At 40.2% G+C, this 13,574-nt stretch overlaps 1 protein-coding gene across 23 annotated transcripts in view; it reads right to left on the bottom strand.

Moving 5' to 3' along the window:
• The window catches only part of LOC105472758 (claudin 8), a 146,832-nt gene extending 133,851 nt beyond the window's left edge, over positions 1-12,981 (bottom strand). For 21 of the 23 annotated variants that reach the window (XM_071095564.1, XM_071095565.1, XM_071095572.1 and 18 more), the window contains exons 1-2: positions 12,127-12,981; positions 7,021-7,208 (exon numbers count right to left, since the gene is read on the bottom strand). In XM_071095564.1, coding sequence (XP_070951665.1) covers positions 7,190-7,208; positions 12,127-12,794 — 687 coding nt within the window. In that variant the 5' untranslated portion in view covers positions 12,795-12,981 and the 3' untranslated portion in view covers positions 7,021-7,189. Of the gene's footprint in view, positions 1-1,466; positions 1,814-7,020; positions 7,209-12,126 lie in introns of those variants that run through there. The other 2 variants (XR_011622771.1, XR_011622770.1) reach the window with 1 other exon arrangement.
• Positions 12,982-13,574: the final 593 nt, after the last annotated feature.

The following is a 13,574-nucleotide window of genomic DNA, read 5'->3' on the forward strand; positions in this document are numbered from 1 at the left end:
CGTGCCCAGCCTTATTTTTGAATAAGCATTAAACTAGAATGTGGTGCACACCATAGGCAATCTGCTCAGAGATTGAAAAGACAGAAACAAACCTTACCTTTTTGCATAGCCATGCAGAAGCAACCGTTATATACATGTTTTCAAGATAAACAATACCTAGTTCTCAAGTAAGAGCACTTGACACCATTTGTCACACAAAGTCCATCCTAAATTCACCTGGTAATTGGAGTGACCATCTGTGTCAGCTAATTAGCTTCATCCAGAGGAGAAACAAATTTTCTATGTCTTTATGACATGAGTTGTTTTGCAACTTGAAGCAGATGGCCACTGAAGCTAGGCTTCTAGCCTTCCCCAGAAACTGGGAGATAGGGATAAGGATGCTGTCTCCTTTCACATTTCCATTAGAAAGAGATGGTCCCAGGTCCTGGAGAAAGATATTCCTGGGCCATAAAACTGACAAAAGGCCTGACTTCGCTTTCTTTTCTTTTCTTTTTTTTTTTTTTTTTGATACGGAGTCTCGCTCTGTCACCATGCTGGAGTGCAGTGGTGCGATCTCAGCTCACAGCAACATTTGCTTCCCCAGTTCAAGTGATTCTCCTCCTTCAACCTCCCGAGTAGCTGGGATTACAGGTGCCCGCCACCATGCCCAGCTAATTTTTGTACTTTTAGTAGAGACGGGGTTTCACCATGTTGGCCAGGCTGGTCTCAAACTCCTGACCTCAGGTGATCCACCTGCCTCGGCCTCCCAAAGTACTGGGATTACAGGCACGAGCTACCATGCCCGGCCAGGCCTATCTAACTTTTAGGAGGATTTATATGCATTTCAGTGAGAGTGCAAAGCACTCATAGCTACAGTTAAAATTAATGCTATAAGAAAAAGTAGAAACCTCATATTTTAACAGGGAGAATTAACTCTCTTTTTTTTTCTTTGACATGGAGTCTCGCTCTGTCACCCAGGCTGTAGTGCAATGGCGGGATTTTGGCTCACTGCAACCTCTGCCTCCAGGATCAAGCAATTCTCCTGCCTTAGCCTCCCAAGTAGCTGGGATTACAGGTGTGTACCATCATGCCCAGCTAATTTTTGTTTGTTTGTTTGTATTTTTAGTAGAGATGTGGTTTTGTCGTGTTGGCCAGGCTGTCTCAAAGTCCTGACCTCAGGTGATCCACCCACCTCGGCATCCCAAAGTTCTAGGATTACAGGCGTGAGCCACCGCACCAGCCTAACTCTAATTTAAATTGTTATTTGTCCTTTCACCTGTAAAGAATACCAAAAACAATTTTTACTCCAAAATATATCTGACATATTTTTAAACGGCTATTTATAGGTCCTGCAGACAGAATAGCTCAGCAAAGTTGCCTTTTATGGAAGGAATTTGGATGCCAAGGATATAAAGTGAAGTAAATAGCAGACGCAAACAGGCTTTCTGTGAAGCCTCCTTGTTTGGGGCTAGGAAAGATTCACTCACCAGAGAGAGGACTGTGTCTGACACCTTTGAAGATCTGACAGAGAAACTGTTACCGCAGTTACTGTCTGGTTTTTGCTGAGAGCTGCTGCCTGGGAGACATGTGCAGACCGACACTTCCTTGTCCTATTCTTTCTTTCTCTGTCCCTCCCTAAACTGTCTGGCACCCTCAAGCCCGAATTCTTTCTGTAGGTGCAGCCTGCTGTAAAAGCCTCAACTGCCAGGTGCGGTGGCTCACGCCTTTAATCGCCGGAACTTCGGAAGGCTGAGGCTGGCAGATCACCTGGGATCAGGAGTTCGAGACCAGCCTGGCCAACATGGAGAAGCCCATCTCTATTAAAAATACAAAAAAAAAAAAAAAAAAAATTAGCCGGGCATGGTGGTGGGTGCCTGTAAACCCAGCTACTAGAGAGGCTGAGGCAGGAGAATTGCTTGAACCTGGGAGGCAGAGGTTACAGTGAGCCGAGATCGCGCCACTGCACTCCAGTTCGGTCCACAAAGTGAGACACTGTCTCAAAAAGAAAAAAAAAAAAGAAAAGAAAAAAGCTTTGATCATCTGGCCCTCTCTTGGAGTGTTCATATTTTGTATGACTATGACTCCCATGCACACATTTGCACGTTATTAATAAACCTGTGTACCTTTTTCCCTGTTAATCTATTATCAGTTTGTTTTATAAACTGAAATTACCGAAACTTCGGGGTGTCTACTTAAAAGGAAGGGGCTGAGGCACAAATCATGATTTAAAGAGTTTACCTGAGCCAAAGTGAGGAAGGCTGCCTGGGAGACTCAGACCCAAGTAACCGTGGGGATGAGCTCTGTTCAGCCTTTGTTAGAAGCAGGCTTTGAAAGGAAAAAAAGGGAAAAAAAGGGAGGGACAGGGAGTGGCTGATACAAAGTTGTCTGTTAAAAACTCTCACTGGTTTACAGAAATAACATTGATTAGTAATTGGCTATACATCGTTAAGCTATAGGGTGTGGGTTATAGTTTCTGGTGTGGCATTGTTAGAATAATTTATAGCTATTTGTGGCAATAGTGAGCAGTTTCAAGAGATAAATACATAGCTCAAGGGAGGGAAATAGGACATGACTGAGGTCTCACTTTAATGCCTCCCTGAGTCTTCTAATCTAAAAGAGCTCACATGCCTCAGATAAAAGTTATTGTCTTTCCTCAAGGGGAACAATTTTAAGTTCCCTACATTTGCCTTTACTTAATAGGATACACATGTTCTCTTTTATCTCATTTAAAATACAAAACACACCCCCCCCTTTTTTTTTTTTTCTTGAGATGGAGTCTTGCTCTGTCACCAGGCTGGAGTGCAGTAGCACAATCTCAGCTCACTGCAGCCTCCGCCTCCCAGGTTCACGCGATTCTCCTGCCTCAGCCTCCTAGTTGCTGGGGCTACAGGCGGGCTCCACCATGCCCAGTTAATTTTTCAATTTTTAGTAGAGACGGGGTTTCACCATGTTGGCCAGGCTGGTCTCGAACTCTTGACCTCAGGTGATCCACCCACCTCGGCCTCCCAAAGTGCTGGGATTACAGGTGTGAGCCACCAGGCCTGGCCCAAAACACACCTTTTATATGGTGTCTATGTTTCAAGGAATAAGTCAATGTGAAAGAAAAATTTCCCTTTAAGTTCGTAGCAACTCTACTGTGTGACTGGAGTGGACCAAAGATGGTTCCAAAATCGTTGGTGGTCTTTCCATTGAGAAGAAGGGTTTATTTTTCTTCTCCTTGACCTGGGGCTGTCTTTGACCAATTACAGATGGTGAAAGTGACTTGTATTTTTTCCCCCTTGGACTCTTCAAGTTCTCAGCTATTCTGCTGACATCCTCCCTTGATGAAAAGACAAGGTGGAGAGGCTGTAAGACCATATATAGGGGAATCATTGCCAAGGCACCAGGCAGTGAGGAAAATTGTATACACTAGCTACTAGCTGAAGAGGATGCTACAGGCCAGCTGAGCCCTGCCTAAATTCCTATCCCATGAAATCATATCTAAAAACAGTCCTTGTTTTGAGTCACCAAGTTTTGAGATTTTGCGTTATATAGCAAGTGAAGAGTTCAACCATCGAGGATTCATTTGCTCAATGCACAGCAAGTTAATATATTGCGTGAGATACCAGAGATTGTGGCAGAGTCTAATAATCATATGAGAAGGGAGGAAACCTCAAAATCCTCCTCTCCAAGGAGTATGGGGCTGGAGGTTTTAAGGAGCTAGGAGTGGGCAGAAATGTGGGATCTGTGATTGGTGGCAGGGTGCGGAATGAAGTCTTGGGGCGGGGAGAGGAAGAAACTGCATTATCATGCTGATTTCGTTCTTCTCTGGGGCTCTTCAAACTGGTAATGTCAGCCTTCTGCTGGCATCCAGGATCTGAAGAACAGCTTGTGCAATTCTTAAACAAAAGCCTTATGATTCTAACTTCGGAAGTCCTATCTATGGAAACAGTGGGCACACACATCGTCCGTATCTGGTGCTATGTGGCTTTTGGTTACAAGGAAGTGGGCCAAAGGGCAGACTGATGAATGCTTAGTTATAACTGTATTTCTGTTCAGAACCTGACATGTAGTTCTGGTTAACCCTGTGAAGATAGTTTCATAGTCAGAGCAGGGCCTAACGCTGAGTCGTTTTTTTTTTTTTTTTTTTTTTTCTTCCTTTAATAAAAGTGAAAGAGCATTGTATTAAGATTCGGTGCGGAGCTGCAGTTGAACTATGAGGGTAGGCTTCCTTTTCCTCAGAGGGTTTCTCAGCTTTAAAGCTGGAGAGCAGTTTGATTTCTAAAGTATTATCTTAACTTTAATGTCTAATAAAATACAGTTTCTTTTTCAAAGAGGATCTCCGTGTAGCCATGAAAAAATATCTACTTTCAAATCAAAAATTTAAAAAAGCAACATAAAAAAGTAGCCCAATTCAGAAAAAAAAAAAAAAAAATAGGGGAAAAGATTCATTTGTGATGCTCACACAAATATATTTCTACCAGGTTGCAAATAAAAACAAAGGAAATTGGGAGGCCCAGGCGGGCGGATCACGAGGTCAGGAGATTGAGACCATCTTGGTTAACACGGTGAAACCCCGTCTCTACTAAATTAGCTGGGCGTGGTGGCGGGCGCCTGTGGTTCCAGCTACTCGGGAGGCCGAGGCAGGAGAACGGCGTGAACCCGGGAGGAGGAGCTTGCAGTGAGCTGAGATCCGGCCACTGCACTCCAGTCTGGGCGACAGAGCGAGACTCCGTCTCAAAAAAAAAAAAAAAAAAAGGAAAAAGATCTTCAATCAGTCTCAGGAGGGTTTCAACAATTTAAGTGCAAAATAGAGGAATCAGTAAAGAGAGACGCAACCCTAGGCAACCAAGTTAATAACCATAGAGGCTGATGGGGGAAGAGGGGGATGGGTATCAGAAAAACCAAGCAAGAAGGAAAAAGCTGAGTACGGAGACGGATTGGGGTTGTTGTTCAATGCCTGCATTAATAAAATTTATTCTATCTTTTAAAAACAGTTAGACAAGAAATGCCAATTGTTATTTTATTTTAGCCTTCACTGGTAAGAAAGGTTGTATAAATTCTTCCCTGAATCAGGAAAATGCTCAACTCAGACATTTTTTATTTTCCTAAAAGGTTCTTTTCGTTTTCAACATTTTCATATGCACTTTATTGGCATTTGAAAAAGAATCATTCAGGGGCGCAGTGGCTCATAGTGGTAACCCAGCAGATTGGGAGGCTGAGGCAGGAGGATTGCTGGAACCCAGGAGTTCGAGATCAGCCTGGGCAGTATAGGGAGATCTCATCTCTAAAAAATTTTTTTTAAATAGCTGGGCACGGTGACTCCAGCCTGTAGTCCCAGACACTCTAGAGGCTGAGGTGGAAGGATTGCTTGAGCCAGAGAGGTTGGGGATGTAGTGAGCTATGATTGCACCAATTGCCCTCCAACCTAGGGAAAAGAAAGAAAAAGGAAGGAGGGAAGGCAGGCAGGCAGGGAGGGAGGGAGGGAGGGAGGGAGGGAAGGAAGGAAGGAAGGAAGGAAGGAAGGAAGGAAGGAAGGAAGGAAGGAAAGAAAGAAAGAAAGAAAGAAAGAAAGAAAGAAAGAAAGAAAGAAAGAGAGAGAGAGGAAGGAAGGAGGGAGGGAGGGAGGGAGAGAGGAAGAGAGAGAGGAAGAAAAGGAAGGAAGGAGAGAAAGAGAAAAGGAAGGAAGGAAAGAAGGAAAGAAAGAAAGAGAAAGAAAGAAGGGAGGGAGGGAGGAAGAGAGAGAGGAAGGAAAGAAGAAAGAAAGGAGAGAAAGAGAGAAAGAAGGAAAGAAAGAAAGAGAAAGAAAGAAAAGGGAAAAGAAAGAAAGGAGAAAAAAAAGAAAGAAAGAAAAAGGAAGGAAGGAGAGAAAGAGAAAGAAGGAAAGAAAGAAAGAGAGAAAAGAGAAAAGAAAGAAAGAGAAAGAAAGGAAAAAAAAGGAAGGAAGAAAGGAAGAAAGAAAGCAGGCAGTTAGGGAAGGGGCAGGGAGTGGGTTTAGCAATGTGCAAAGAGCATCTAATACATTATAGTTGCTTATTCAAAGAGGATCTCTTATAGCTATGAAGAGATATCTACCCACAGGTGTATATAGGTAGGTGGGGGATATACAATAGACGGTGCTTTGAAGGACTGGAAGGGAGCCCAGAGAGCAGTAGTGTAGAGTAAATCTCCTTCCCAGAAGGAGCGTGGGGTGGTTGACACACTTCTGTCTCACAGCGGGACTGGGCTAACACAGCATGGTGTGGCACAGGGGAAGATGAGTGGGTGCAGCCAGGAGGAAAGAGGTCAAGCAGAGTCTGGGGTTCAACCACCCCTGACAATAAAGGATGACGAGGGCATTGCCGGTGATCAAATGCCTGAAGGACAGAATTTCTGAATGGCAAAGAGATAACGTGGAGTCTGACCAGACCAGAATATGGGCACCACGGGGCCCATGGCGGAAGACCAGAAGAAGAAAGAAGGCTAGGCCATTTGATGTTTTGTGGTTTTGTTTATCTGATTTGTTTTCCCATACTTAAGATGTTGAACTTGTCTCTAGGGCGGGGAAAGAATAGTTCTGAATTTGAGGATCAACTTTGCCATATTTGAAGCAGTTTCCTTCACTTGTTTGCTTGTTGGGCCCTATTTGGTGTTCCGTTACATGGTTTCAGGATCTTTTCCCCTATGGAAGTCAAGTTGCTACCATCAGCAATAACCAATCCTGGAGTGGGAGGAACTCTTGCTGTCCATGGCGATCTAGTGACCTGAAAGTTGCTGTCTGACTACTGGGAACCTGGTAAGCAGCCTCCACACTCCCAGCTCTCCAGTGTCTTCACTGTCTGGTCTTACAGTCTGTAAAGCCCCAGGCTAAGTAGGAACCCAGCCTACGAATAAGTCTCCCAAGGTTTTTCCGGCCCCAAGGTCATCCCCCTAAGACAGGTGAACAAAGGCTTCCCTCCCTCCAGGACTACTTGTTAAGCAAGGAGGGCCTGAGTTTCTCTCCCACCCTCTCACTCCTAGCAGAGATTCAGGCCTGGCCTTGAGCCTCTACACCGGGAATCCCTTCCTTCTTCTTAGACTCACCATTGAACACGATGCTTCTCTTTCTTCCAGGAAGGTGGCAGCGCCTGAAACTTCTCAGAACGCTTCCAGCCTCTGACTGCTGGGCCTCAGCAGCAGTTTGGCTTTGTTTCAGCAGTTGCATCACAGTTGAGAGGAGGGGGTTGCAGGGATACTGACAGAGAAGTCTTTCTCAGGACGAGGAAGGAGGCCTGGTGAATGGAAATAGAAGGTCTACAGTTGGAGTCCAAAAAATAGAACGTTATCCCACAGGAGAAGGTAATAGATGTCAGGCACTAAAAGCAGTCAATCATCTAGAGGTTAAGAGGGGAAGGAGAAGGAAGTTAAAATGCAGCAAAGATGGATGAGGAGGTCACGTTAGTGTTCAGGGAGAAAAAAATGCTGTGACCAGTGAGTCACAGGGAAGACCTGAGACATATATTATATACGTATTCATCACAGAGAATATATATACACATATATATTCTCTCAAATTCTAATTCAAGGTAATTAACATCAATGAGATAATACAAAATACATGTGTGTGTATTTATATATGTATGTTACTTCATTGAGACTCTGTGTTCTCATAATTTAATATCTATTTCACAGAATTGTTAAAGGATCAATGAGGTAAAGAAAGAAAAACACCAAAAACATGGGTAGGCATGCAGTATGGCTACATTCCTCACTCTTGTCTCTTCTTGTTAGTTGTAAATTCCTTGAAAGCAAAACCTGTCTCCTCCATCCCTGGATTCCCTAGCACTTACAGTACTGTAGCTTAATAACTGTTTCCCAATGCAGGAGACAGTCATTTTGGATGCAGCATTAGCAGAAGGGGGGTCATAGTGAGAGTAACAAGTGGTACAGTATGAAAAAGAAGAAAATATTATTACGCTGTTTGGTTTGAAAAAGTAGCTAGAATAGGCATGATTGATATTTAATTCATTATTTGCCCCGTATTGTACTAAGGACTTTATGTATATCAACTCAGTGAATCTTGACAGCAACCCTAGGACTCAGGCACAATTTTGACTCTGACTTCATAGATGAGGACCACGAGACATTAGGAGGTTAAGTAATTTGCCTAAGTCCACACAGTAATAACACAGCTGCCTGCCTTTATTCCTGGGCTCCAAATCACTACAACATACTGTTTCTGGAAGAAATGGTAATATGTTTATCCAAGACATAAATGTTTTGGCAAGGTTAAAACATTTTAGAAAAGGTAATGGGTACTTAACTAATGTTCCTATGTGAGAGGAAATAATTATCAAAAGCTAATAGCTTAAGTAATGATCACATTTTTTTTATTTTTTAAATGGAGTCTTCTACATACTAACGCATACTGCTATTTTTGAGCAATCAATGAGATAAGTATTTAGAAGTCCTCTAGAACACAACATTTCCAAAACATCTGAAAATTTTGTTTGCTATAAATAGCATTAGTAATTAAAGGTTGGACCAATGGATTAGAAAAATAAATTGAAAATATTTTAAATGCATATCCTAAAACAGTTATCTAAATCTTACTAGGAAAAAAAGATAAAAGCATATTAATGTTTTTGCTTTCTGTATTAATGGTAAAATTATGAAACTACCTCTATCTTTTTCTAAATTCAATGAAAGATTCATTTCCCAGGGCTATATAATTAATCATAACCTGTTGGTAAGATTCGCAATCGCAATGAATATCTGATGTGGAAAATTATTATTTTAATATTTTATTCTCTATTTTTGCTTATTTTATTGATGTGCATATTTTATATACAACTCCAAGGAATTTTTAAGGAGGAATATTATACAAAGAGAAGTGATCCACTGTTTCTTCATTCTAGCTTTGGGCTAGTTACTCTATATACTTCTTTCCTACAATAATCTTACCTTCATTATATGAATGAGAAGAGATTGAGGCTGAGGGGCTAATGAACTTTTCTAAATTCACTGCTTGGGGGTGTGTATGGGATGGTTCTCTCATTTGACTCTTTCAAAATTTGGTCCTCTTTTTACTATATATATTGCCTTTCATTGGTGCAACACATTTAATGTTCCAAATTCACTAACACAATGAATATTGCACCCTATTATAATTCTATTGGACCTTATGGCCCAATATTCTATCGGACAATTGGAAAATAATAATTACATTGGGATACATTGGATTCTAAAATTTGCCTCAAGTCACAAAACCAGCTAGCTACAATGTAAATACTTAATATCACCTCCTCTGCCTCCCTGACCTTTCCATCGTGTTTTTTTTTCATAACAAATACATTATAAAACTTTCTATTGCATGTAATTTACCACCAATTGAATCATTTCGTAGTTGTCAGTATATGTCTTTCAGAATATTAAAGAGGCCTGTGGCATGTTAATTACTCTGAGTTGGGGACATTAACTTTATAATTGTTATTATACTGGTTATACACTGATGTTAAACTATCTGATAAAATTTGCCTTGAAAATTTTAAGATAATTTTTCCTTCCCGTCAGTTAGCATATGCAAAGGCCTTTGGGCTTTTCTTAAAGGCAATGGGATGTCCTTACAGAGCTTATGGGAAGGCCACGATGGGACTTGTCTTGCACTTTAGAAACAACTAAGATAAAAGTATGGACGACGGCTGTTGGGAAAAGACTCTGCAGACAATGACACAAGTCTAGAAGTCTTTTCCAATTATGTAGATAAGAGATGAACTGATAGTAAAGGTGGAAAGTTGTGGAAAGATTTCAGAGATACTCAAAGTGATGCCATAATAAAAACTAGAAGTGTTACTCTCTTTCAGAGAAAAGAGCAGAGAAATAATAAATTGAGTTTGGGACATTTAAAGGGCTTTCTAGGTAAAAGAAAAAATAGTTGATTAGAGACTGGTATTTAGAAGATGGGGCCTATGGATTTCTTCTCCAAGGTGCTCAGTTATTTTTGCTGTATTTTTCCTTTTATGAATGTTTTGACCTGAAAAAGCAAAATTGCCTAGGATGAATGAGCTCTTGGGTATAAGAGAATCACCAATATGGAAAAAAAGAAAATGACTGGGTGTGGTGGCACATGCCTGTAATCCCAGCTACATAGGAGGCTGAGGGAGGAGAATCGTTTGAATCCGGGAGGTGGAGGTTGCAGTGAGCTGAGATCACACCACTGCACTCTAGCCTGGGTGACTGAGACTCTGTTTCAATTTAAAAAAATTTTTTAAAAGACAACTATAAGTTTTCCCAACTCATAGTAGTTAAGCGTGTCATTTTAACATATAAAAATTAGTTTCTAAACTAGACATTGCTGAAAAAAATTTCAGTTTCCTTCAGAGAAACAGTATTGAGCTATGAGGTCAGGCAGCTCTTTTTTTAAATCTCCTGATTCTACTGGGTAATCAATGAATTGTTCCGAGATAGCCTCATCTTTGAATTGAACTAATAATATTATCAGTCTCATAAAAGATTTAATAATATAATTCATATAAGCAGTAGAGGTCCTAGCATGTAATACATGCCCCCAGAACATTAGCAACTGTTATTTATTATTTCTCAGAAGTAGAAATATATATTTAGCTACAGTAAATTTTTCAAATGTGGCTGTTATATACATAATATTTATAACATATAGATTTGTTTGAATTTATAGTACTATCTTAAATTATAAATATGTTATCTGCATTGAATATTGGTATAGGAATCCAATGATTATAAGGTATATTGTTGTTAAATAACATAGAGTAATTTATATTTTCAAAAATTAGTGCTCTGTTTAATCTTTACAAGGCAACCTTGACATTCTTTCTCAATTTGGAGAATAAAAAATATCAGGTTTTTCAAAACTCTTCTACAAGTTAATAAAACAGAAATAAAAGGAGACTAGTGAAAGAATGTCAAATAATTAGAAAAAAGTACAATTTATTAATATAAAAGTATAAAGCAAATAGAACACATTCATTTAAGACAGACATTGACACAAACTTTCAAACTGGATTGTCAGTTTCATCAAATTTGGAATAAACAGAAAAATACAGTATTTACAGATTTTAGTAAAACTAAACAGAAATGGTACAAGAAGGAAATTTATTTTTCACAGAACAAAAATGTCAATTTTGACTTAAGTACCCGCATAGGAGCAGGTGAAGTTCTCAAAGGACAACTTTATTTTTTTATTTTTTGCTGTTGTTGTTTTTTTGGTAAGTAAATGAAAACCAAGACATATTTTTCTGCTCTTTTATTTATATTGATGAAACCTCAAAGTCTGTACTCAAATACTTATTAAAATACACCCATACATAAATGATTTCTTGTCAAAATGCATCATTCTTCTTCAAATACAAAAACATAATAAGAAAAAATATTTTCACTTTTCTAAAACCATCACTTTTTCTTAGATCACACTTTTATCTTTCCTCTGAGTGTAGCCCTGGAAAAGCAGTTTGAATGCAAAGCCTCTTGACAAAATATCTGCTTTTTAAAAATGTTAATTTAATATACAAGAAAAAAAAAAGCCTCTGGGAGAAGAGGATAAAGAAGTTAGGATTTCCAACTCCTAGGCTAAAAAACAGCATTTCAGAAAGCCATTCAATTTCCTTTACAATGCTGATTAAAGCCTTCATTTTAACCTTCATTATAAACGGAGGACATTAATCCCTAAGCTGTTTTTAAACAATTAATAGAAACCTTCTTCAATCCTATCCATGATTTCCCTGAAAAGCAATAGTTGAGTTCTATTTATTCAGTGTAATGGATCGGCATTTCATTTCAAATAAAACCATATAAGCATGTCTCTATGTAAGATATAAATGTTACACTCATCTATGTACATAATGCTATGTCACGGAGAAATTACAATGGTAAAATAATGCAGTCTTTAGCAATGTCATTTTGAAGTAAATGATAAAAATAGTGGGCGCTTGAATCATCTTCGAAAACAAATTACTGTACTTTAGAACAATAAAAGCATTGGGTTTAATATCTCATTCTGCTGAAATAGCTTATAGAATCATAAATAGCTGATGCACAGTTCCTGTAATTAAGATTAAGCAGTTAAGAACAGTAAATCAAAGTTTCTTTGGGATCCATCTTGAGAAAATAATAGAGATTTTAATCATTTGCATGGCTTTATAGTAAAGTTATAAAAACATACACAACTACACATACTGAGATCTGGAGTAGACGCTCGGTGGCTTCTTTTCCACGTGATAACTTCTTTGGGTTGTGCGATGGGAGGGTATCGAGTATCTGTAGCTACTGCTCTTTTCGTTGCAACAAAAAATACAACAGAACAGGGCTCCTCCAACAATGAGCACGAGTGCAGTGGTCCATCCTAAGTAGAGGGCTTCTCCAAGCTCACGTTTTTGGGCAACATTCACTATCGGGTTATAGAAATCTCTGATGATGGCATTGGCAACCCAGCTCACAGGGATGAGCACCACCATGCCCGTGATGATGAAGATGATTCCAGCTGTCAGCAGAATGTGAGCCTTCACCTTCTCATTGTCCCCCGTGCACCTGGTGCATTTCATGCCAAGGATGGCCATCATGAAAGCCAAGAAGGACATTACGGAAGCAGCACACATCAGTCCTCTGGCTGCCTGTAGGTCCGGAGAAAGAGCCAACAGGGAATCATAGATTTTGCACTGCATCCTGATGTTAGCCTGCCTCACGCAATTCATCCACAGTCCTTCCCAGAAGTTTTCAAACACCACGATGTTGTTTTCAATGAAGGCCGACACTCTCCACTGAGGCATGACGGTGACAGCCACTGTGCCCACCATTCCAACACCACCAAGAAACAGCCCAGCAATTTCTAAGGCATGGGTTGCCATTATCCCCTGGGATGGGTTTTAGTCAGCTGGACTCCCGAGCTGCTAGTTCTGCTTTGAAGCAAGGTTCTCTGTGCCACAGAAGAGAACAGTTTTTGCTGTAGTAATGAACTCAGAACCCAGTGGCTTTTCAAATAAGAGCTGCTTTGCTACTTCTGGCCAGATAGTATCCAGTGCTGGCTGGCTGAGATGGCCCTGTTATTGGCTGCAACAGGTAAACTTACAAATCAGGTGTGGCAACTTTCTCAGCCAATAAAAGGTGGATGGTAACCCAGGTGTGTCTAAACCAACACTTGGGTACTTGTAACGGCTAGACCTGCACATAAACATTCTTTATACTTCTCGGTCTTCCGAGAAGACAGCAGTATGTTTACCTGTAGGCATAGTTATAAATGGTTGCATAAGTATCAAGAAATGAGCCAATCCCTTGTAATGTGAAAGGTGCACCTTGTACAGGCAATTCTGAAACTCTTAGTAAAAGCTGCTGGGACCAAGGGATAAAATAAAATATCTGCCGAAGAATTTTGCAATGCTGTTGAAATGCCAAAGTGAAACGAGAGTAGGGGATTGAAAGATTGCTTTTACCTGAGAAACCACATTCTTTGGGACACATGTGATCCAAGTGATTGATTTAATTTTTCTACAACTTCAAAGCAAGCTCTACTTTGGTGAAATCAGGGAACAGATCATGCCAGAGGACAAAACAAACTAAAGTAATTAAATATACAAGGCTGTCCTTCTCCTTGGCACTTAAAACATATCGGGGTTCTTTAAGGCAGAAAA

This window comes from Macaca nemestrina, chromosome 4, assembly GCF_043159975.1.
Source record: "Macaca nemestrina isolate mMacNem1 chromosome 4, mMacNem.hap1, whole genome shotgun sequence".
In the NCBI taxonomy this organism is placed as follows: domain Eukaryota; kingdom Metazoa; phylum Chordata; class Mammalia; order Primates; family Cercopithecidae; genus Macaca; species Macaca nemestrina.